The 24,524-nt window shown below is 40.4% G+C and overlaps 1 protein-coding gene across 10 annotated transcripts in view; it reads left to right on the plus strand.

Moving 5' to 3' along the window:
• Positions 1 to 24,524, plus strand: part of MGAT5 (alpha-1,6-mannosylglycoprotein 6-beta-N-acetylglucosaminyltransferase) — a 327,811-nt gene that overhangs the window by 220,955 nt on the left and 82,332 nt on the right. For all 10 annotated transcript variants that reach the window (XM_031008588.2, XM_031008589.3, XM_019022285.4 and 7 more), the window contains 2 exons: positions 4,100 to 4,233; positions 16,889 to 17,022. In XM_031008588.2, coding sequence (XP_030864448.2) covers positions 4,100 to 4,233; positions 16,889 to 17,022 — 268 coding nt within the window. The remainder of the gene's footprint in view (positions 1 to 4,099; positions 4,234 to 16,888; positions 17,023 to 24,524) is intronic.

Raw genomic sequence — 24,524 nt, forward strand, 5'->3', positions numbered from 1 at the left:
TCTTTCAGTCTTTTTGAGAAAAGGTGTAGTTTGATGCTACTCTGTCTCCAACACTACATTTAACACATGCATTTTTAACAATGTGAGAGTAGCTGTGAGTCTCAGCATTCAGCAGGCAAAAGTATCTATTCTGAATTGTAAAATACTTCCTAAAGGTTATATGCTTTTTTTTGTTGTTATCTTGCATTTATGGCAGTCAATACTGGGTTTTATTTATGGTCTTTAAAAGTTTCCTTTAAAAAAATCAATTTTAAAAGATGAATAAACTTAAATATATTTAACAATGTAAATGGCACATAAATATAAAAAAAGCAAAACTAAAAACTTGCTGCGGGCCAAGATAGTGCTCTACCTTTTGCATGAGGTGTTTTTCTGGTTTTTGGCTTGTTTCTTGAAATCTTGACCCAAGTAGAGCTGTTGTTTTCTACCATTTTGTAAACGGCAGACATCTGATAAATGTGCAAAGGAATCTACACGGTACAGGCTTCCCTTGACTCACATATCCTTGCTGTTAAGAAGAGTTCTTTGGATGGAAAAATATTCTCAGTGGTACTGTTTAGGTGAATTAAAAAAGGATAATTTTGTTATTAAAATGGTCACCGTTGATTGGTATTTGATTTCTTGTTGGATGAAAAGGCACCATCTCAGAGGGGGTTTTATGGATGAGTGTAATGTTTATCTGCCTTTCTTTAATAAATCATCTATGTTAGTGATATTACCTGGCAGGCGGTCTGTTAGTGCTTTAGCTCTGCAGTCTTTGTGGTATGATGAAGCAAAGATTCCATTAAAAGCCTACTCAGATCCTCTTGGAAGTTTCTAGCTGATTTCTTTCCCTTTTAAAAATTAGAAATTGTCAGGGAAAATTTAAAATTTTCCCTTTTAAAAATCAGAAATTTAATGGAATGTATTCCATTAGATGTATTGCTGTTATCTGATCTTTCAATTAGGAACAAACCCTTGAGGCCAGTTGGTCTTGGAAAAATAATTGTAAATTTTGTCCAATTTACGTAGGGACCTAGGAAATTCAATTAAACATATATTAAATGCCTACACACAACTAGTATTCTGCTAGGTACTGCAAAACTCATACGCATTTTACTTCCTACAAGGCCTTTGTTGAAGGACATACAAGAAAGTAAACTGCAAGTGGTCCAAGATATGCCATGTTTTATGTCAAACACCAGATTAGAAATTAGGGCATGGCAAGGAGCTCCTGAACATCCATTTCATAGTAGTGTGGCTGAGAACAAAGAGAAGTTTCCAGGAGTTATTTGGCATGGCTGCTGCGATCCCTGTTACAGGAAGGTGAGCTGCCTTGGGCATCAAAACAAATATCTTTATAAGTCATTAGTCTGCGTATGATGCTCCAGACACAGAGACATTAGAGGGAAGACATAAGTATTAGCAACACATTATAAAAATAGTTGCAAAACACACAGATGCAGGATGTGATTGAAGAAGGAAAACTATAATGTCAAACCTTCCATGTCATAGACCAAGTCCAGTGTCCTGTCTGTGCTTTATAAATTAAACCTAGATAAGCTAGAAAAGCAATTCCCAAGCCAAAGCCTCAAGTAAAAGGATGTCGAATTATAAATTTCTGAGAGACATCCGATCATTCCATTCCCCTTTCAGGAAGAGCCCAGTGCCACATAGCTTACATCTAGGCGCTGTGCAAAGTCCGGGCTTTCAGGAGTTAGGCCCTTAGCAGACAACTTTACTCATCAGGATTTGTTTTAATTGCCCAAATCAAAAATAACAATAATAAAACTTCAAAGTTAAAAATATGGTCACCAGCCAAAGCTAGAGAAGAGTATATCGTTAGCATTTTATATCCATGAGTTCCACATCAACGGGTCAACCGCAGACCAAAAATATCTGAAGGAAAAAGATAATAATACAATAATAAAAATACAAATATGATATTAGGCATTATAAGTAATCTAGAGATGATTTAAATATGAGAGGATGTGCATAGGTTATGTGAAAGTACTATACCACTTTATATAAGGGACTTGAGTATCCTTGGATTTTGGTGTCCACAGGGGTCCTGGAACAAATCCACCAGATACCAAAGACGGCTGTAGGCTGTTGGAGTCAATTGCCAATAAATGGAAGAAGCTGAGCCTTCAAGCCAAGGTTCCACATGACCACAGTGGCCCATTTCTCCCTGCTTTGCCTGCACAGAGTGCTGTAATCTTTGACTCACAAAGTAGTGCTGGCGAATCCCAGCTCTGGTTCTCTGGTAGGAGTGGAGCATTCCCCAGCCCCACAAATCAGCGTGGGTCCTGTCCTCTCCTCCCCCTTTTTGCAGTGACCTGCAGAGCTGCCACCATTAACACTGCCAGCTTTTGCAGAAGAATATATACTGGCTCAAACCAGTTCCTTGTATATCTTTTTTTAAACGGAAAAATATAAGTTAAGAAATGGGTATGTTTTATTAACAAGTGGAAAGGGATGCTCTGAGCTATTCAAAGAGCAACGAAAACAAACACTGATCATTTCCTTGGGTCCCTAGCTTTCTTTTTTCGGGACTGTGGGCTTTATTTCTGCCCACCTATCGGCCACGAGGCCAATGACATATCTTTGATGATACCGTGAAAACTGCCGCTGTGATGAGAGCATATTCCGTGAGAGCCACACAAGAATCTAAGACAGGGAAATTCCTCCTGTGGTTAGCTTGTATTTCACTTGTGGTGGTGGCCTGCCTGCCTTTCTTTTCTTCACTTCCTGGCCTTGACAAATGGTAGCAATCTCTAATGAGAAAACTAGCACACAGAAATGAAAATGTATGAGTATACTTCCTAAAAAGTCCATTCTCATGTTTGGATTTTTTTCCCCTGAATCATACATTGAAGTGAAAATAAAAGTTGAAAGAATGCTTTTCTGATAGTAGGAAAAAACTGAGCCAGATTTTTAAAAGTCATTGCCATCATCTGATTCTAAAATGTGGGTTTCAATCTTTACTTTTATGCTTCTTAGTCTTCTAAAAGTTATTCAGAAGTTATTATTGATACATAATAGAAAATAGAGCTGCTTTTATTGGCCATCCTCAAGTTTAATTTACATCAAATATTTTGAAAGTCAGTGATGAAATATTACCAAAATCAATAAATTTTGTTTTGGGATTGATTCCTTTCTTCCAATTGGTTGTTCTTCGTGCACTGTAGAGCAGTGGTCAGAAAACTTTCTGAAAAGAGCCAGCCAGTAAACATTGTAAGCTTTTTGAGCCATATATGTGTTGCTGCAGCTACTTAGCTGTGCTGTTACAGGATGAAAGCAGCCATAGAGAATAGGTCAACAACAGGGTGTGGCCGCGTTCAAGTATAATTTTTATTTTCGAACATGGAAATTGGAATTTTATATAATTTGTACGTGTCACAAAATATTTTTTAAAAACCATTTAAGAATGTAAAGATTATTCTAAGCTCACAGACCATACAAAAATAGGCGGTAGACCAGATCTGGCCCTGTTTTATGGCTTTGGTGGAATAGTAAACAAAACATTTTCACTTGTATTTCTTCAGGTTCTAGGAGAAAGCAAATAAAGTTCTATTACTATCAGATATATAAAAAAAAACCGTTGCCTACTGAATGAGATTCTAAGCTTAATGTAAAGTCAAATACTCCAATTGATGAAAATGTTGAATGATTGCTCCTAGAGATAACACGTGTCATATGCTTTAAGCAGAATAAGACCTCTATAGATGGTAGCTCTGTTTCTTTGGCATCAGTTGATTAGACACCTACTGTGTGCTCAGCTCTGGCTAGGTGCTGGGGTTATAGCATTGAACATGGCAGTCCCCAGTTCAAGCTTTCATAGAACTTTTTATTTTGCTGGTAGTTGAATGATCCTCTGTAATTAGTTACCCGATCTGAAGCAAATCATATCTGCTGTGTGATGTCTCAGACTCTAAAGTGACACAAGTAGATGTTTGGTACACAAGCTATTCTAAAACATCACAATTCTTGTCTGGTCCTGCTTCTATTTAAAAGGATTTACCTATTTTTAGTAGTCTTGAAGGAAGGGTTAGAGCTTTTACCTTTTCAACTTTGGGGGCAAGTATGTGGTGTTCAACACATTGCTTTTTTCTTTCAGGTGCATGCTCCGAGTCCTTGATTCATTTGGTACTGAACCCGAATTTAATCATGCAAATTATGCCCAATCGAAAGGCCACAAGACCCCTTGGGGAAAATGGAATCTGAACCCTCAGCAGTTTTATACCATGTTCCGTGAGTATTCCTGTTTCATGTATACTTTCCAGAATGCCACCAAAGATAGATGGGAAAATTAGCCGCCATCTATTTTGGGTTATGATTCTCAGGACCATTAGCTGTAGAAGTGTGTGCTGTTGAACCTTTTCCTTGGGAATTACTGAATTTGTTTTTTTGTTTTTGTTTTTGTTTTTGTTTTTTAGTTGAAATCGAAAGGCCACATGAATATTTTTTGAAAAGCCTTGAAAATGTTCTGGAGAAAAAATGTTCAATACAAAGTACCTTTAGAAACTATTTGGGAAAGGACTTTGCAGTTACTTTAGATTGGCAGGCACTAAACACATTTTATGCCACATGGATGCTATTTAGGGTACACTTTGTCACTAATGAGAGGTGAAGTCTTTCATGCAGATCTGTTTTCCACATAATTAAACCTTAATTATTTAAGCATCAAACTTTTTAAAGAAAAAAATAGATTTTTAAAAATGGAGCTGTTTTAAACTCAGTTTTGTATTTTACTGATATTTTTCAATCCTATGCCCAGAATGAAATTTTACCTTCTCTTGCTGACTTGGTGTCATTGTTTTCAGCAGCAGTGATTATTTCATGAGCCGATATAGTAAGAACAGCACACCAAATGATGATGAATTAACTGACCACAGATGCTGGGCTCTTAGACATTTTCTGTTTCTATAGGGTTATTTTCCCACTTTTACCATTTCTTCCTGCTGCTTTCTGTTTACTTGGCACTGGCCTCATTTCTAATTAGCTGAGGACTGTGAACTCAAAAAACCACATTTGATAGTGTTTGTACCAAAAATGAATTTATTTTATAAGTCAGTAGTCCTTAGTAATGAGATGAAGTCTTATTCCAGAAGTGAAAGGCCACATGAGATAATTTAGTTGATGAGAGAATTCCTATTTTCTAAAATTATCAGGATAATTTTAATCCAGAGGTTTCCACTTTATAACTTCTGAGATGAATCTGTTTGCTTTGTGGAACCAAGACCCAAAAGACCCCTTCCTGATCTTCTTCCCATGTGGTTGCCCCTCCCCCTTGTACACAGCTACCTGAAGGTGACCCCTGTCTCACACTCACTAAATGTAACAGGCCATGCATTGGACTAATCTTTGGGTGTTAGGCATGAAAAGGGAGAATTAAGAATGGAGAGTAATTTTAAAAATCAACTCATCCTTGAGCTCAGATTTGTGAAAGTGTGTTGTATGCTTCATAAACATTATTGTTCATGGAGCTGTATCATCCTGCTATTACACACCGTCCCTGGGGCACAGTTCATGGGGCAAATTGATTTTTGGCACATTAGATAACAGATGGCTTTCAGTATGGTGAGGATGCTCAGAGTTTGCTGCCTCTGGTTTGACTTTGCTGTGTAACTTTGAGGGATGGGATGAGGTGGCACAGAATAGCCTAAGAAGTGACCTATGTGTTAAACCAAGTGAAATATAACATTAACTGTGTTCAAAGTGACTAAAACCGCTGGATGATATGGCAGGAGTGTGCCCTAGAAGAGATGGAGTTTCCAGGGAGTAGAGAAGAGAGGTTTCTTTTTTCCTAGAAAACATAAAGTTCTATTTTAGAATATTGGAATTCAGAGTCCTGCAAACCTATTTTGTTCTCCATGGATGGAGAATTTCAGCAGTATTGGTTGATTAAATTGAAAGAAATTCACTGCTTAAAATGTAACTGAGGACAAAAACATGGATTAATTTCTATTAACCTGGGAAGGGAATAAGTTTCCTAACCATGACTCAGAATTCAGCAGAAATCAGGGAAAGTTGATATGCTTGACTATATTTTAAAAAAAGAAGAACCTGTATGGCAAAACAACAACCAGTAACATCATAAGCAAATCATATCACAGAGGGCTAAATTACTAACATAGACCCTTATATATACATACATACATATAAAAATTGAGAAGAAAAAGTTCCATGTTCCAACAGAAAAATGGGAAAAGGCTATTAACAGTTTAGAGGAAAGAGAAATTTACTGCTCTGAACATATGGAAAGATGTTAACCTCACTCACAGTAAGAGAAATGCATTTTTAAACTGCACCAAGATACCATGTCCCACGTACAGATTGGCAGAAATGCAAAAGTTAAACAGCATAGCTATTCTGATGGTGCAGTGAGCAAAACCAGCCCTCTTCAATCCTAGTGGTTAGAATGCAGCATGGTACTACCCCAGTGGGGATGGTGTTTGTCAGGATCTAGCAAAACCGCCTCTGCATTTTCTTTCTTCAACTAAGCACCTCGTATATATGAATCTATCCCAAAGATAATGAGCAAAATCAAGATGTGGCATGTGCTCAAGGGCATTTAGTGCAGCACTAGTTGTAATAGGAAGCAACAAGAAACAACCCAAGTAATCATCATAGGGGACTGAGTGAATAATATGGTCCATTAATAGAGTGAAGTACTACATAGCTGTAAAAAGAAATGAGGAAGGCTTTCATTCTAGGAGGGGCATGTCTAGGATATTTTAAGTGATAAGAGCCAACATGCTGGACAATGTAGAGCTACTCCCTTTTATATATGTCAGATACAAAGGAAGAGTGTGTGTGGTCATGTTAGTATATATGAATGAACTTATGTTTCCAAAAGAAACAATGAAAGGATACATAAACTAATAAAAGTGATTGCCATTGGATAAAGTGATTCCCATTGGATAAAGGTATCCAGGGATGGGGCTAGAAGGGTGATGTCTCTTAATGTTCCTTATTTTGACTTTAGGACCATGTAAATGTTTTACCTAATTTAAAAAGAGAAATACTCCAAGGAATTCAAAGTAGGATCTCGAAAAAGTGTTTGCACATTCATGTTCACTGCAGTAGTATTCCTAATAGCCATGAGATAGAAGCAACCCAAATGTCCATCCACACAAGTGGATAAAGAAAATGTAGTATACATATATATAGAATATTATTTAGCCTTAAAAAGGAAGGAAATCCTGTCATATGCTACAACATGGATGAACCTCAAAGATATTATGCTAAGTGAAATAAGCTAGTCACAAAAGGATGAATACCATATGATTCCACTCGTAAAGTATCTAAGGTAGTCAAAATCATAGAAGCAGAAAGCGGAAAGGTGGTTACCAAGTTGGGAGGAGGAATTAGTGTTTAATGGCTATGGGGTTTCAGTATTACAAGATGAAAAAGTTCTGAAGATCTCTTGCATACCAGTGTGAATATACTTAACACTACTGAACACTTAAAAAAGGTTAAGATGGTAAATTTAGTGTTACTTGTTTTTTACCACAATAAAAATACAAATAAAAAAGAAAATCATTCACTAAAAATTGAAAACAGATAGAGACAAACCTAGCTGTACGCGTGAGGTTGGTGTTAACCTCTCATACAGAGAAGATTATTACTTAAGTGGCTTTAAAAGACAATCTTTTGACTATACAGTTGTAGTGGGAAATATTTATATTGTTACTTGAAACTGTTATGGGTATGTTGTAGGAACCACGATGTTTAGTATACAAAAAGAGGAGAGGACCTAAAGATTCTAGATTCCAGAATGATACACCAACCAAGAAAACTCCACAAAGTGTAGTGGGTCACCTTCGCAAATTGCTAGGATACTACCTCATTACTGTAAAAAGTAAAGTGAAAGAATTCAGCTTTGATTATGCCTTTCTAGCACAAATTGTATTTGAAGATAATCAAATAGTTGATGAGAGAAAGTCATTAATTATGGAGAAATCACAACTAATAAATGCAAAAGGAATGAATTAGAAAATGAGCGTTATAAAACTGATGAGACATTAGAGCAAAACAGTCATCATCAGTGGTCGCTAAATCCATCAAGTAACAGGTTGATGGAAAACTTTCTCATGGACGAGGCTGACTTGAATGGAGGAAATATGGAAATGAATAGAGAAATAAAGCAGTTTGAGACCTTTATCCTATTGAGGTGTGTCTGAGCTGGAAAATTTGCAACAACAACAAAAAAATGGCTCCTACACTCTGTTTTCTAGCGCCTGCCCACAGTGAACTTGGATGCATGCTTGCAAGAGGGTCCCTTTCTTCCCATGTGACAAAGGCCTGGAGTCCAGTCCAGCTAGGTCCTTCCCATAGAGCCCTCCATTCCTTTACCTTTTGGGTCAATGTGGCTATTTTAGTGGTCTGAAGAGAAATACCATTCCTTTGAATATCAAAAGTTATATTTATTTCTTGTTAATTTTTCAAAAGTGAAACAAATACTAGTGCTTAATATATGAGCTGGATAGTAATCATTATATAATTTCTGTATAAATATGCACATATACTGAGGATGTACTCAGGTTCTTGTGTGCTTAGATTGTGTTCTACTGATGGAATACACAATGAAAAGTTTGGAGACTGCAGAAATAGAGTGCTATACTTGAGGAACCAAGTCTTCAGGACTAGCTGCCTTATAGTAAGATGTAGCAGTGTTGTGGTTCACGTGCAGACAGAGAGTGTGGGGAAGGCCAGTCCAAACGAACCCAATGGGAAGATAAAGAAAAATACACCATTGGGATGCATCTTGAGGAGCAGTGAAATGAAATACGCTGGACCGGAATGTGTTTGCGTTCTTAAATATTCATGGTACACGTCTCACTTTAAGGCTCCTTCTGTTTCTCCTCTAACTCGTTTCCTAAGTTGGTGGGGTTTCTACAAGTTGAAAAATATTGCATTTCTGTATTATTTTGCCCCCAGTCTCAGAAGTTCACTGGCGCCATCGTCGTCATGTGTTCTCTTTGCAGTTAGGCATTTTAGGTGGTGTCCACATAAACTATTCCTGACACCTTCCTAAGCAGCTTCTGGAGGGACTGGTGGCCAGACAATACTAAGGCCATTTGATTAGATCTATTAAGTGTTGGGTTTTCCCCAGGAATCTGGTAAGTCTGGTTGTTCCTCCTTCTAGGCCCCCATTCCTGCTTGCTCCTCCTGTCCGCATGCTAACATGACCTCTGAACTAGGCACTAAGGCTTTCCAGCCACAAAAACCAGCTCTTCAAAGCTCAGCTTGGATCAGGCTATTTCTCCTCAGAGACTGCAGTGCCTTCTTTTTGTCCATGGGATCATTTTCAAACTCCACAGCAAAGTATTCAAGACTTTAGGCTCTCTGGCCTCAACTCCCAACCATATTCCTCCCCAGGTCCTGGCCCCAGTCTCACCCAACAGCCTGCTGGTCCCTGAGAAGCAAAATTTAATTTTTTCTTTAAAACTCTATGTAAGTGACTTCCTCCAATTTTCCAATCAAATTTATAAAGAAATGTAACCCAATTACAAAAACAGGGAAAGACTTCCTCCCACTGAAAAAGGCTCCCCTAACCCTGGTGTAACTTTTATCTTTTTCACAAGTGTAGTTTTACATACTTGTCACATACGTACTAAAATTTTGTGTTTCCTTTTTTCCACTTAATATGTCATCTTTTTTTTTCCTTCAAGACTCTACTCAGATTTGAAAACCATTGTGTCCAAGACTCTTCTACACTCAAGTGGCTAGTTCCTAAGTCATAGTTATTTGGGGATCCTTTTGTTATTTCTTGTTGAGACTTAACTGATGCTTTTTTTATGGTTGCCAGGTACCTGGCTTGGCTTATATTTACATATTATTTAACTATGCATACGGCTTGTTTTAAATTTCTGAAGGCAATCTTTTATTTTTGACAGTCTCAAACAAGGTGCATTATATATCAGTAAATAAATGCAAGAAATCTGCCCGCACAGAAAAATAAGAGCGAAGGCATTTGCCTTTACCATTTAGAAGAGAAAGCTCTAAAATTGATGACTTGCACTGTAAATTTTCCAGTATTTGGATAGCTCTAATTATCTGCACCACACCCACATTTACAACTTCGTCTGGCTTGTATAAAAACATTGGCAGTGGTAAATCATCTTTATCTAATTGAGTTTTTTCCTCTCTTTCCCTAGAGTTGATGGCTGAAAGTAGCAATAGCAGGCATTACAAGATACCCCATCCCTGGTTTCAGATCTCAGACCTTATTTTTATATCCTACAAAAATTTCAATAACCTTTGAAATCAGTTCTGCTTAACAGCCTCACTTTTCATATCATTACCATAGAGCATTTACTACATTGCCTGAGCAAACTATGTTCGTATAGTTTTATTTGTTTTATTTTATTTTATTTATGCGTGTATGTGTTAAGTACCTGCAACATTTTGGCTATCATTCACAATGTGAAGACACAGAAGAATTTGCCTTCTGGGTGCTCACATTCTGTATAGTCAAGACTGGAGAATATTCAGCATTTCTTGGTACTTGTGGAAATTTGGAGCAGAAAAGACAGGGAGCTATAACAAAGTGGAGAGAAGAGCAGATGGGGGATTCTGGAGGTGTTTAGAACTTTCCCATTTCACCTTCCACTTCTTTGATTTTTTTTTTCTTTTTACCCCCTCCTCCTCTTTCCCAAATCCTTGTAAGGTGCTCCTTAGTAAAGACTGCAGAGCTGACTAAGCCTAAGTATTTTCTTGTTCCTTATGAGCGTCAGTTTAGGAGTTAGATTGGAATCTTTATTTGGTTGTCGATTTTATCCACTGAACAGTGTGTGTTTCCTGACCATCTGTGGGATGTCTAAGTCTCTGTTCTCCAGAAGCTTACTTTCGGTGGAGTCAGGAGGTACGCAAAAATAAGACTTTCTCATACTTCCACTTTAGAAATTACAGACCCAGGTGAATGGAGTAGGGAAAATTTGAATGCAGAGGTGGGGAACATCCTAGTTGTGGCAACTAGAGGCAAGTTTTCCCAGGGTCCTCAAGACCCTGTCGCTTACTAAGTGGCTTTTTGCTCATTTCTCTCTACTTCCTTGCTGTTTCTTGAGTAGAATAGGCACACTCCCCCTCAGGACCTTTGCATTGGTTGTCCCATCTCCTGGAACATTCTTCTTTTAGACTTCCCCATCTCCTCCTTCAGGTTTTTAATTGAAATATCATTTCAGTGAGACTGACTGTGACCTCTTTTTTAAAATGCAACTCCTTCCTTCCCCAACTTTCTACTCCCCTTCCCTGCTTTATTTTCCTCCATGACTTTATTGCTACCCAGTATTTATGTTTCACTTATTTTTATTTTCTTTTTCCTTCCCTGGAATCTGAGACATACAATGGCAGGAATTTTAGCTGCTTTGTTTATTGCTGGAACTCTAACATCCTGAAGAGTGGCTGGCACATAGTAGGCATTCGGAAAGTCTTTTATTGATAGAATTAAACTAGAATGAACAATATTGCCTATTATGTTTTTAATCCATGCAACAATGTAGGGAAGGAGACTGTTGTACAAATTTAAGATTATAGAAACTTCTTTAGGCCAGTGGCCTCATCTTACTTTCTTGTGTCTTCCCAGGGAACTTACTCACATTTTTGGGCTTTCAAGTAGCATTCAGACCATAATGATTGTCAGTATCATTGATATTCCAACCCTGAATTTCTCCCAGGATTTGGGGCTCACAGCCATTTTTATTTGCATGATCAAATTGAATGATGGCTTGCAGATCAAAAATTTTGCCTGGCAAAACAGGAATTTTAGAACCAAGTCAATTCCCATTCATGCAGATAATAAGCCTGTTGGCTGTAGCAAAGGATCAGTTAACTTCCATGTAAAATTTTATTTTTAGGACATGATAACCAAAGGAGTTATTTGTGATTGAAACTGCCATTTTGGCCTTTAACTTGAATCAGGAGGGCTCTTGCCTTTAAGTTCTGTGCAGACCACTGAGGATTAGGATCAGCCTCGTGGTTCCTTCAGTCTGAGTCTCAGCTTTCAGGAGTGTTATTCTTCTAAGGAGTCCATTCCCTCTTAAATTGCTTTTTGACACTTGAAAATTTTACCCTGAAGTGCCTTTTGTCAACAATTTAGGCGCTCATCTTCTCAGCTCAACTTATATTACAGTTTCCCTAGCCTGCATCCCAGCCTTCTCTCTTGAAGAAACTAGTATCACCACCATTTGGAAAAAAAAAAAAAAAAAATCAGTTTTTGTAAAATTTGAAGCATAACATTACTATGTATAGTTTTTTAATCCAGATTTCTTGTGTGACATAACTATTTTTCAATGAATTTTTTTCTTTTCTTTTCTTTTCTTTTTTTGAGACGGAGTCTCGCTCTGTCGCCCAGGCTGGAGTGCAGTGGCGCGATCTCGGCTCACTGCAAGCTCCGCCTCCTGGGTTCACGCCATTCTCCTGCCTCAGCCTCCCGAGTAGCTGGGACTACAGGCGCCCGCCACCACGCCCGGCTAATTTTTAGTATTTTTAGTAGAGACGGGGTTTCACCGTGTTAGCCAGGATGGTCTCGATCTCCTGACCTCGTGATCCACCCGCCTCGGCCTCCCAAAGTGCTGGGATTACAGGCGTGAGCCACCGCGCCCGGCCCAATGAATTTTTTTCTACCGTCGGTTTTATCAGGATCAGCAAAAACGGCATGAATGTGATGACAATCAGTATTCTTCAGTATTTTAAATGATGTTTTCAGCCATACAAAAAAATAGAAGAAATGTTACTAGAAACCCACAAATCTAGATTCTACAATTAACCATTTACTGTATCAATCTGTATGCCCCAGTCCTCTCTCTATCCATCACTCCACCTTTTTTTTTTTTGGATGCATAAAAGAACTCTCTGATGCTTCAGCTTCACATCATTAACTATAATTCAATATTTTGAGGGGAAAAATTATCCACAAACTTAGAAAAAAACTCCAGTAATAGTGGTTATTTCTAGGTGATGAATATGTAACTAATTTTTTCTCATATCTTTATTATCTGAAAAAAGTTTTAATCTGAGGATATATTTCTGTTATAATGAGGAAAACCAATAAATCCATTTGTATTTAGGAAAAGGAAAAGCGTGTTTATTGCAGAAGTCTTAGCAAAAAGTGAGAAGGCCTGGACTAACAAATACGAAAAGGAAAGGATGAGTTGATGGATTTTTGAGAAGCTAATATCCCTGGGACTAGACCGACTATGAGGGCTAAGGAATGGGCCCAGGCTGGTGCTGGGGTTTCTTCTCTTGGTGACCAGGAGATGTGAAGATACATTGCATTCTTAGAGATGTTTGGGACTTACTGGTAGAAAAAACAGACCTCAGAGATCTATGCAGTTGAAAGAAAGGTCAACTCGACTTAGTATGCATTTTGAATTATAGTTTAAAAGATGATATTATGACTGCTTGGTAGATATAGTGTATGCTTCATTTAGTAAGTAGTTGCTAAGCTCCTTGAGGGCAGAAACTCATCTTTATATTGTAGTTTGTCAATACTTATCATATAAGCTGGTTTGTAGAAATGCTCCAAAACATTTGTCATTGAATGAATTATTCAAGCTAAGCTAATAGTATTTCTTAGAAGTAGTTATCATCATACTCTGCTCAGGGAACACATCAAGCTGATTTGTAATCATTTGTAAATAGGTGCTTCCAAAGTGCTTAAAATAGTGTTTCTCTTAATAAGAGATATTTTGTTCTAAATTGTCTTAAAATCATTGCTAATGTTTGGCAAATCTCCTGCAGTTTTGTAGCATGTAAAAAAATCTGTGTGGTCCCACATACATATGGCACAAGATACTCAAGAAACTGAGGTGACATTGCATATGTATTCTAGATCACTCTTGTGTATTTTGCTCTACCTTACAACATTATTTTCCTCTGAAGCATGGTTTACCACTGCTGTTCACAGGGTCCAGAAAATTATTTGGACTATGAGGCTGTATATTAGAGTGACTTAAGGAGCTGATGCCCTGAAAGCAGCCAATCTGGCTCTGAATCCCAGTGTTGCCATTTCCTAGCATGTAGACTTGGGTAGTTAAACCAAATCTCTGTTTTCTCATCTGTACAAACATGTTACATGGTTATGAGGTTAAAATGGAAGAGTCACTATAATGCGCTTAGCACAGAACTTGGCATGTAGTCAGAACTCAAAATATCAGCCATCCTTTTTAAAAATCACATTTGTTTATCCTCTGGGATGGAGGGATTACTAAAAGTACAGGATTTCCTGCATCCCGTTTATGATGAGATTTGTTTGATTTACCTTAAAATGTAAATACCTTCTCTTTGAAACCCTCCCAACACAATGAAAGTCTCTGTTCCCTTCCTAAGGCAGAGCAAAAAAGAAAGGTTGGCCTGAAATTTGAACTCAATGAAATGAACATTTCAGATAACATCCTCCTGGACTTGTGGCTTTTGATTTATTATAAGCACCATTAAGAACACTTGTGATAAGACCAGGGCGCTCTCCGCAGATGTTACCGGGCGGGCTCCAGCTGGTGTTCAGATCCTTGGAAGCAAGCCACACTGGGCCGGTAGTTACTTCAGAATCACCTGCTGGGGCGAGTCACGGCTGAGCAAACCCTTATGTGGTCAAGGTTTAGTGTCCTGTGGCAAGTTTAGAGTCACCTGGGAGGCGAAGGCGTGTAGAGGTCAGACCAGTGCTCAGGCCTTGGCTCATTAAATGTGGTGATACTGTTTGTAAATCTTAAGTCTCACCTGAGGTCCTTGAAACCACACTTGCAGGTTGTTGATCCCTAAGTTAACATTTCACAAGGTGAGACAGGAGTTAAAGTATTTGGATGAAAACGTAGAAGAGAGCTTAGATGTGAAATTCATAGTGTCAGAGTTAATTGAGTACCAAATTATAGTCATAGCAGCAAAAGCCCACCATTCCTCACAAGTTTTTCTGGTATTTGCTTCTCCCTCTCACCAGTCAAGCTAGAAGCTAGGAGAATCTTTCACATATGTTACATATATGTATTTTTTCATTTGGGGGGCTTAATCATTTTATTTTTTACTATACATTAGTATATTATAACATGAAATAAAACCCATTGTTTCACTTGCTGGATTATTTTTTAAGTGCCTACCTAGGGACTAAATAACTACATTTCAGAAGCAAGTATTTCAAAGCATCGTGCTTTAATCACCATGTAAATTTTCTGAAAATAAAAAAAATTTAAAAACACCTGATCCTGAAGTATAGTGTCAGGTTTGAGTTCAAAACTTTTAGAATTAACAAAAAATTTTAGAAATATTTTAAGCTGCATAATAACACTGAGAATGCACACAGGTTTTGTTCCTCTCCCCGCTAATCCTTGAAAATTCCCTATGCCCTCAGCTCCTCAAAAGGGGGGAGAAAAGCAACCATCGCCTCTTGTTGGCAGTAGAATTTATTCAGTAATTTACTTTCCAGCCAACTGCAGCCATTGCCATTGCCTCTGGGCACTTGTTCAAAAACGCAGAAATGAAATAACAGATTGGCCAGACTGAACACAACTCCCCAGTCACAACCCTATTATCTCCTCATTCTGTCACCCCCATTAGGCAAAAGCCTGGGAAACGGAGGGTGACAACACAGTTTTTACATGGCTCGTGCATTTCCACAGCTCAGGGCTTCCTGCCACTGTCCCTTCTTCATTGTGTTCCCCTGCATGCATGGCGGGTGACATTGGAGGCTGGGCATCGGAGTCCTAGGCCTGTGCTGCAGGCTGGCCTTTGCCCATCTGTCTGTCTGAAAGGATTTCTATGCTGCTACAAGCATGGGAAACGGCTCCTCAGTCCTAGCACAACCAGAACAAGATGAAGGGACCAGCTTCCTCTGTTTGTTGACCACCTATCTGTGAATGGATGTGGTGGACTTTTCAGAATCTTGTGTATATCTCAATCACCAGGAGGAATTTGGTTTCATGTTATTTATAGCTGTTCTATTCAGGTCAGAGCCAAGCAGAGCAGTTGCTTCATTTAATATCAGCCACACATGGGCTCTGCAGGCTCATCTCCTGAAAAACGGAGATTTCTCTTGACAGAATGAAGGTAGAGGAGAGGAGCATCTCTGTTTAATCTAGAGAGAATTATTTTCTGATTGTCACTTTCTGGTGAAATGCCTTTTAAAATTATAGGCACAAGATGTGGATGTTTGAAGAGGGTGTGGGGTTGCTGTCCCCCTTGGTCAAGCGTTAGAGAAGTTACAGAACCCAAATGAGAGAAATCCAAAATTTTCTCTTCCAGAATAGCCTACTCTGTAGACAGTATTCCTTTGCAGTGGTTGGTTTTTTTGGAGTGGTTTGTGCCCCAGCAGGCTTTACCTTTTATTCTGTCTTCATTCCATGCACCTGTTCAATATAGACCCATAATTACATCTTTTATGAGTGAGTAATTCTTAGAGGAGATGAAAGGTTCTGAGAATTATTCATCACTTTGTCCCTCAACCTCCTGTTATGTAGCTGGGTGAAAAACACAGCTGGAGTCACATTCAGTTACGTGGGGACTCTGTGCCTATTCAGAACTCCCAATCAGTCCTGCCCCCTACAGATTTCTGGCCAGTAGGTGGTGAAACCTGGGTGAAAGCATTTCTGCTGGGAAATGGACAGTAGCCTTACTCTGAGGCAACAAGGAAGAGAGTACACAGCTTAATGATTTTCAGACAGATGTATTTTCCCCTAAAAAGAGCAGGTTTTGGTTCAGGTTAATCCATCCTAGAGAGAAGTATTCTTATGACGGTTTTACTGGGAATGTGTGGGAGAAATAACAATCCCTCACCTCCCTCAGGTAAGAAAGAACAGGGTAAGATGAAAACAAACATTTTGTTATGGGTAAGATGGCCTGTGTTAAATATGTGATTGTTATTTCTTCTTGCTGATTGGACACTAACTGTCCTCTCCATTTCTTTGCACACCAGCTCATACCCCAGACAACAGCTTTCTGGGGTTTGTGGTTGAGCAGCACCTGAACTCCAGTGATATCCACCACATTAATGAAATCAAAAGGCAGAACCAGTCCCTTGTGTATGGCAAAGTGGATAGCTTCTGGAAGGTGAGTCAGTCTGTGCATGTCTCTCTCTCTGAAAAGAAGCTTGTTGGGTAATTTAATTTAACTTTGATCCAGGGAATAATCAAGCCAAGTGCCCAGGGCTTAATGGGATCTACTTAGACATAAACAAGAATGTGCAAAGATTCAGTTGCTCAGCATTTGGGTTTCTAACCAAGGCTGTATGTACCTGCTCTTCTGGTAGTGGCTGTACAACAGCCACCTTCACTCTCTGCATGTCAGAAGGGACACATTCTAGCTGCTTTTTCACACCTTGTACTTGCTTCTGAGAGCCAGGGCCCTCCAGGGGTTGAATATCTTTCTGGAGCAAGATACTGCACAGGGAGAAACTTTACCAAGGGAGTCTTTCCCTCTGCTTCTGGGAGGTAGTCTGTGGAGGTAGACAGTTCCCTTTCCTGGGAAATGCAGTGGCCTTCACATCCTCTTGGCTATAGTCACTACTCACCTGACGTAGAAAGTAAATTCTTGCTGGGGCTGACTGTAGGCACTTTGTTCAGGGAGGTCTTGGCTGAAACAGCACTCTTGGCCACAGACCAAACCAAGTTCTCCAAAAGCATTGGGCTCCTTGGCCCTCCTGAGTTGATTTCCTGAGTACATCTGGGGAAAATATAACAGGAGAGGAACCAGATTGGATGTGACCTGTTGACAGGTAATGCAGATCTTTTTATGTGGGAAGTCTGCCTCAATGGCCAAATGTCATAATTTTTTTTGAGGAAATGTTTTTAGAAGATAGAAGTCTTCAGGAGCTCACAACATGCCTCTTCCTAAATGTAAGAATTCATTGCTTTCTTGAATGATCACAGACTGTGGTCTCATGTTTCTTGCTAGCCAAGGAAGTTAGGAATCCTACAGCTGAGGGAGTACAGGTGATGTACAGGATAAAGAATTCCTTGGTACTGCTTTTCTGACCCTGTGTTCAGAAAAGGAAAAGCAGTGCCCTACCCCTCAGCTCTAAGGTACTAACTACACCAAAGGGATGATGAGATCAGCCCATCTCCAGGGAGGCAGATTTAATTCCAGACAACTCTTTGTCTTAAACAGCTAGACCTTTGTCTTTGTTTAGTACAGTAGTTCTCAACTGCAGACGATTTTATTTACCGGTTCCCCTATGCCCAGGGAACATCCAACAGTGTCTGGAGACAATTTTGGTTGTGATGTCTGGTCAGTGGTGCTACAAGCATATAGTGGGTAGAGGCCAGGGATGCTGTACATGTCCTACAATGAATGGGATGGCCCCTGGCACAAAACACCAGTAATTCCAAAGGTGGAAAACCCTCGGCTGGTAAGAATGTTTCCTATGTATGTTATGCCATACTTTGTTGCCTCAAGTAAAATGAAAGTCAGTCTAGATTGTAAATGGTTATCGAAGATGGTCCCATAAATTTGTGTTGCTTTCCTTGTATAAAAATGTGTCCTGTGTTGATAGTGCATTTTCCAGCTGACTTTCAGCCAAAGTTAGGTTAAAACAGGCATATTGGGTGTTCTCATGCTCAGCTTGTTTGTGAAATTAATGGTTTACGGCATTGGTTTTAGGAGGACTGTGGCTTTTGAAGAAAAGCCTCTGCATCTGCTTGAAGAAGATAGCTTGTATGTCCGTGTGGGCTTAATATTGAAATTATATCACTTTGTTTTGGGGCCAAGTACAACCACCTCCTAGCACTCTCTGGCAACTTTTTCCCTTTCCCTAGAAAAACAAAACAATAAATTGGTTCTGAAAGATTTTGGTCACCTGTTTTGGATAAATTAATATTGCCACTAAAAGGGTGACTTTTCCATGCCAGTAAGAATCCCGAGGCCAGGCGCAGTGGTGCACGCCTGTAATCCCAGCCCTTTGGGAGGCTGAGGCGGGTGGATCACCTGAGGTCAGGAGTTTGCGACCAGCCTGACTAACATGGTGAAACCCTGTCTGTACTAAATACAAAACAATTAGCTAGGCGTGGTGGCGGGTGCCTGTAATCCAAGCTACTTGGGAGGCTGAGACAGGAGAACTGCTTGTACCTGGGAGGCGGATGTTGCAGTGAGCTGAGATCATGCCATTGCACTCCAGCCTGGGCAACAAGAGCGAAACTCTGTCTCAAAAAAAGAAAAAAAAAAAAAAGGAATCCCAAAACCATTAACCATGTTGCTCAAGTGATCTGGAGTGAGATTTAGAAATCCTTCCATGTTTTGAGGTGTGAAAACATGGGTGCCCAAGCTTCTGTGTACCTGTGCTGTGCGTCACCTAAAGATTATAAAAGGTTGGGTTGCAGTGTGTCCACATTCATCTTTGCCTGAGTAATAACACCCAAAAATCCTGGGTGTTATTTCAATTTTATTACATCCAGCATTCTGTGCTGGAAAAAGCCCAAGAAGATGAAAAATCCTATAAAGTTTTCACATGAATTCAGGACATCTTCTCCAACTCTAGAACACGGCACAGTATGTGAGAATTTAGTTTCTTTTTCCAAAGCGTGTGTGTCCCAGAGTATTTAGTGAATGCACACAGAAAACCAATGTGCCTTTTAAGTGAGATGTTATTCCAACCACATTTCTAAAGTTACATTCAACATAGGCTTTAGCTAGCAGGATGTTTTATCAGTCGTCTTCCCTATCTTGTGTCCCATTCCCCTCTCCCCTACCCAATCCCGATTCACCTCAGAGAGCTTCAGGAAGGGAAGTGGCACCTTTGTGTCCTGGGAGGTTTAGGATTGCAACTGGAGGATGTGGGAGGGCACAATTTGGACCAGATGACTTTGGAAGGTCTTCCTTCACCTCAGATTCTAGGACTTTAAATTCTGAAGATTCCTGCTGTGCCATAAATCCTGCTTCACTCTTCCCACCACCCTCCTTCTTGAGGGAATCTCCCTACTCACCTCGGCACTTAAGTGGGAAATGCAACCATGTAACTCCCTCCAATGTTGGCTGATTGGACCCTGGAGTTGTCCTCTGACCCAATGCAGTCCAGCTTTTTGGTGGCTGGAACTGTAATTCTGGCTCAGAAAGCTGAGCTGCATCAATGAGATTCTTCAGTTCATGTTGGAAAACAGAGTCACTGAGAGTGAGCCATGTTAACAGAAATCAAAAAAATGCGTCTGTGGCAGGAGGGCTAGGCGGAAGCCTTCCAGGAGTCCACATGATGAAGCAGGACCAATGTTGACAGGGAGAGGGCGCTGTTGAGAGAATAATGCATTCCTCCACAAGGAGAGGCACCACCCTGACAGAATTAGGGTGCAGTGGAGGGCCTGATAGAGTGGAAGACACAGATAGAACTCCTGCAGCCTGGAGAGAAAGAGAAAGTAGCTGCTGGAGTTTCTGGCAGCTTTCTTTTCCCAGATCATATATCCTTTCTCACACTCTGGTCTTGCAGTATCTAAGTGCTCTGTTCCTATAGTCATATCAATATACTTACTAAAATACTAGATACTAAATGCCTATCAAGAAAAACAAGTGTATTAAATATACAGGCTAAGGAGGAGCGAGCTTATCCTTTAATATCCTGTCCCCAGATTCATGACCAAGGTACTCAATGGTCTTGTCGTGATGTTATAGTACATGGTGGGGAGGTTGAGGTGGGGAGGGAAATCTTGCCGTCAGACTCCAGAATCCCAAGGGCATCAACTTAGGAACCACCTCTGCCCAAGCCCCTTAATATCAAATGAGACTACTAACAGCCTAATCCCAAATAGAAGTCTCTCTTCTTAACTCAGGAACCTGCAGTTCTGGGTCCCTGGCCTCTACCTCTGAGGCCATCTAATCATTTGCTCCTGCTAACACTGGAGACGTACCCAGAAGAACAGCAATCTGTCCAGTATGGTCAATTTCAAAATCCTTCTACATTCTTTTAAATAAAGTCATCAGAGAATGGAAAATTGGTCAACTTTGTAAAAGAGATTTCTGAAATATGGGAATTGAAGTGTTAACTATATTACTTTAATTTCTGTGTTTCTTTAAAAATAGTATACTGAGCATAACTGAATCTTCAAGTGATGGTGCAGGGTTAGTATCTTATGTATTCATGATCCTACTATGATCTTATTACAAGTTAATACATGATCGCCGCTAAGGTAAATGTCCTGGAGGCCTTTCTTTGACCATGTCAGGAGAACAAGAGTTGCCTCTGAATCACACATTGGGGTTCAGACTTGCAACTTAACCACATGTAAGGTGGTTGACTGTCCTGAGCCTCAGGTTCCTAGCCTGTAAAGTTGCGGCAGTAATAGCTGATGGCTTTTCAGCCTTACTAATGCACACATCACCTGAGGATCTTGTTAAAATGCAGATTCTGGTTCAGACCTGGGATGAGACCGAGACTCTTTCTCACAAGCATCCAGGTGATACTGATGGGCTGTTGGAAGAGCATGCTTTGAGCAGCAAGGTCTTAGGATAGGTGGGATTTGTGCAATGTGTGGTACAAAGTAGCTGACCAATTCACAAATAAATAACTCCTCTTTTCTATTTATCTTTGTCTTCCTGCTGCTTTTGTCAGACTGCTGCCTGTCACTTTTTGCTACTGTAGGTGCCTAGTTCAGTCACCCTAATTCCTACTTTGGTATTTGCAGACCTTGCTACTTCTAATCTCTGCCACTTAGCCCCAAGAGCCAGGTAAAGCTGTGGTGAGCAGTGGGCTCTGAGAGGAGGTGAGAGGCACAGTGTCTTCCTCATGTCCTGCTGTCCTGGTTTGTACATTCAGGTGCCCCTGGGCAGTGTGATCAGGAGCATAGACTTGGAGATAGATGGCTGGGTTCAAATCCTGACTGGGCCACCAGCTGCCTAAGGTTGGGTACATTACTTAGCTGGTGCAGAGTAAGTCTAAATACATGTTTTCTGCTCTTACTAATATCATTATTGGGGCCAGATAGGAAATGCTGCAGTGGGAATTGGTGGGGATGTGAGCCAGGGAGTTCTATCCTATGAGGAAATGGAAAATATAAGCCTGCCCAAAGATACTCAAATTCTAATTCTTAATCTATGTAAGTGGTTGGCGAACTCTAGACTGTGGACCAAATCTAGCCCAACATCTGTTTTTGTCAATTACATTTTACTGGAACATGGCCATGGCCATTCCTTGTCCATGGCTGCTTTTGCACTAAAATTGTAGAGTTAGATAATTGTGGCAGACTGTGTGACCCACAAAGCCTTAAAATACTTATTCTCTGGCCTTTTCTGGGAATAGTTTTCTGACCCCTGAATTATGCCACGTCCCAAGTAAACCAGCTCTCTCTCAGAACACATTGGCCAACAATCCCTGGCATTGATCTCATTAGAGGTCTTTTTCAGGGTTCTTGATTGTATTCTTCTGTATGATTGAGGCTGTGGATGGCCAATATGTGGAAAAGTGAAGTGTAACTTAACTGAAATCCTGATCACTCTAGAGATGGAGCTCCAGGCATTGAGCCTGGTACCTCTTTGTAGGCATTCAGCAAAAGCTAGTGCTTATTTAGTAACTAATGCATTGATAATAAAGGAGTCGTGAATCTGCATGGTGTTTCTGCTTCTTGGAGCCCTTCACAGCCATCATTTAAGGTGGTACAGGCTGATGCCTTTTAAGGAAGCAAGGGCAGCTATTATCTTCCTTAACCGTCCTGGTGTGTAGATGAGGAGCTGGCTCAAGGAGGGGGAGTGACATGGCCAAGTCCTACAGTACATGGCTGGCAAAGCCAGAACCAGGGTCAGGCTCTGACCTCTCCTCTTGGAAACTTGCCTCCCTGCTGCCAGTTGTTCCATGGAGCTGCTCCACTGCCACTACCCTGGAGGGAGTGAGTCTGTGGTTACAGCAGGATTCTAAAGCTAGGAAGGAAGGTCTCTCTGGGTGAGCTAAGTGTACAGCAAAAGCCCTGAGCAAATACTGGCATCACAGGTAAAATGTTGCTCCTGGCTGCCCACCGCAGGATCACCAAGTCAGCGACAGCCTTGCAGCCAGTTCTGTAGAGTGAGTAAATAAGCCTGATATGAGCATTTCAAATAGTTTCCAGCTCCAGACCCTAGGGCCTGGTGTGGTCCAGCCCTTGCCTGCCTTGGCAACAACCAAAGTCAACCAGTCTTAACTGAATTTGAAAAGTTCCTTTTTATCTAAGACTTCAAAGACTTTGTGGTTTTAAAGCACCCCCTGAAATGACACATGATCCCTTTCCTATATGCCTGAGAAATCAGGCAGCAAACTTTCAGAAATGTGATCCCACTTCCCCTGCTCCTGCCCTTTTCTACTTCATTCTCCATACAGCAGCAGCCAGAGTGATCTTTTCTAAAACGCAAACTGAATCGTGCTACTCCTTTGCTCAGACTCTCCAATGACTTCATTTCACACCTAGAACACCTTACATTTACAGTGAAATCCAGCCTGGGTAGTGTGTTTTAGCGAGGCTCTCTGCAAGCCAGCCACTCCTGCTCTGTACCTACTCCTCTGTGGCTCCTGGACTGTAGCCACAAGGGTCCTGTGTGTCACCCATTCCACCAGGGGCCACCACCCTCCTTAATGGCTGCTGCCTGTCCTGCTCACCCCAACTGGAGCCGCCAAGACCACCCTGTTCCACACTTGTGCCCTCAGCCAGATGTCACCCCTCCCCCTCCCTAGCACAGCACCCTGTTTATTCCCTTTATATCATTTGATTCATCTTGTAATCATATACTTATCTTTTTTTGTCAATCTCTCTTCCTTACTAGACTATATGCTCTGTGAGAGTAGGAATTGCACCTGCTTTGCTTACCCAGCTGCCTGGCACATGGTAGGCACTCGGAAACTACTTGATGACTGAATGAATCTCCCCTAAGTTTAGCTTAAATTACTGATTTATCTGTGGAACTTGGGATACAACTTGGAATGCCTTCTGCCTAGAACATTTCCCTGTGTTCTTTGCTGACCCCAGGGAGACCAGGAAGAGGGAGTCTGGTAGAAAAGGAACAGAGCTACACATGCAAATTCTACAGACCCCATAGAGGCTTCAAGAGTTTTTCTAAACCTCTTGTGAGATTAGCAGGGAGATGGATGGGAACAGGATGCTGCACAGGGAAATGGGAACCTGGCTCTGGGCCAGCTCTGCTGTCATATGATTGGGACAGGCCACTCCAGCCTCACTTTCCTCACTTGCATAAATGAAGGTATTGGTTTAAAAAAAGAATTAATTATTATACACAGCAACATAGATGACTTCAAAATAAGAAGAGCATTTATTCTGTTTGATTCTGTATATATTATACATATAAAACTCTAGAAAATGCAAACCAATCCATAGTGACCAAAAAGAGGTCATTGGTTGCTTAGGGAGGGGAGAGGAGGAGAGATGGATATGTTTGCTGTCTTGGGTGTGGTGATAGCTTTATGGTTTTTACATTGTGTGTGTGTGTGTGTGTGTGTGTGTGTGTGTGTGTGTGTGTATGACAGACTTTTATGTGTTCCCATAAAGTCTAGAAATTTGCTATCTTATCCTTTACAGAAAAAATTTGATGACAACTGGATGAGATCAATCATTATTCACCTGTGTGTTTTTGGAGCCCTAGGGTCTGCTATTATA

The sequence above is a fragment of the Gorilla gorilla genome, chromosome 11 (genome assembly GCF_029281585.2).
Source record: "Gorilla gorilla gorilla isolate KB3781 chromosome 11, NHGRI_mGorGor1-v2.1_pri, whole genome shotgun sequence".
NCBI lineage: Eukaryota > Metazoa > Chordata > Mammalia > Primates > Hominidae > Gorilla > Gorilla gorilla.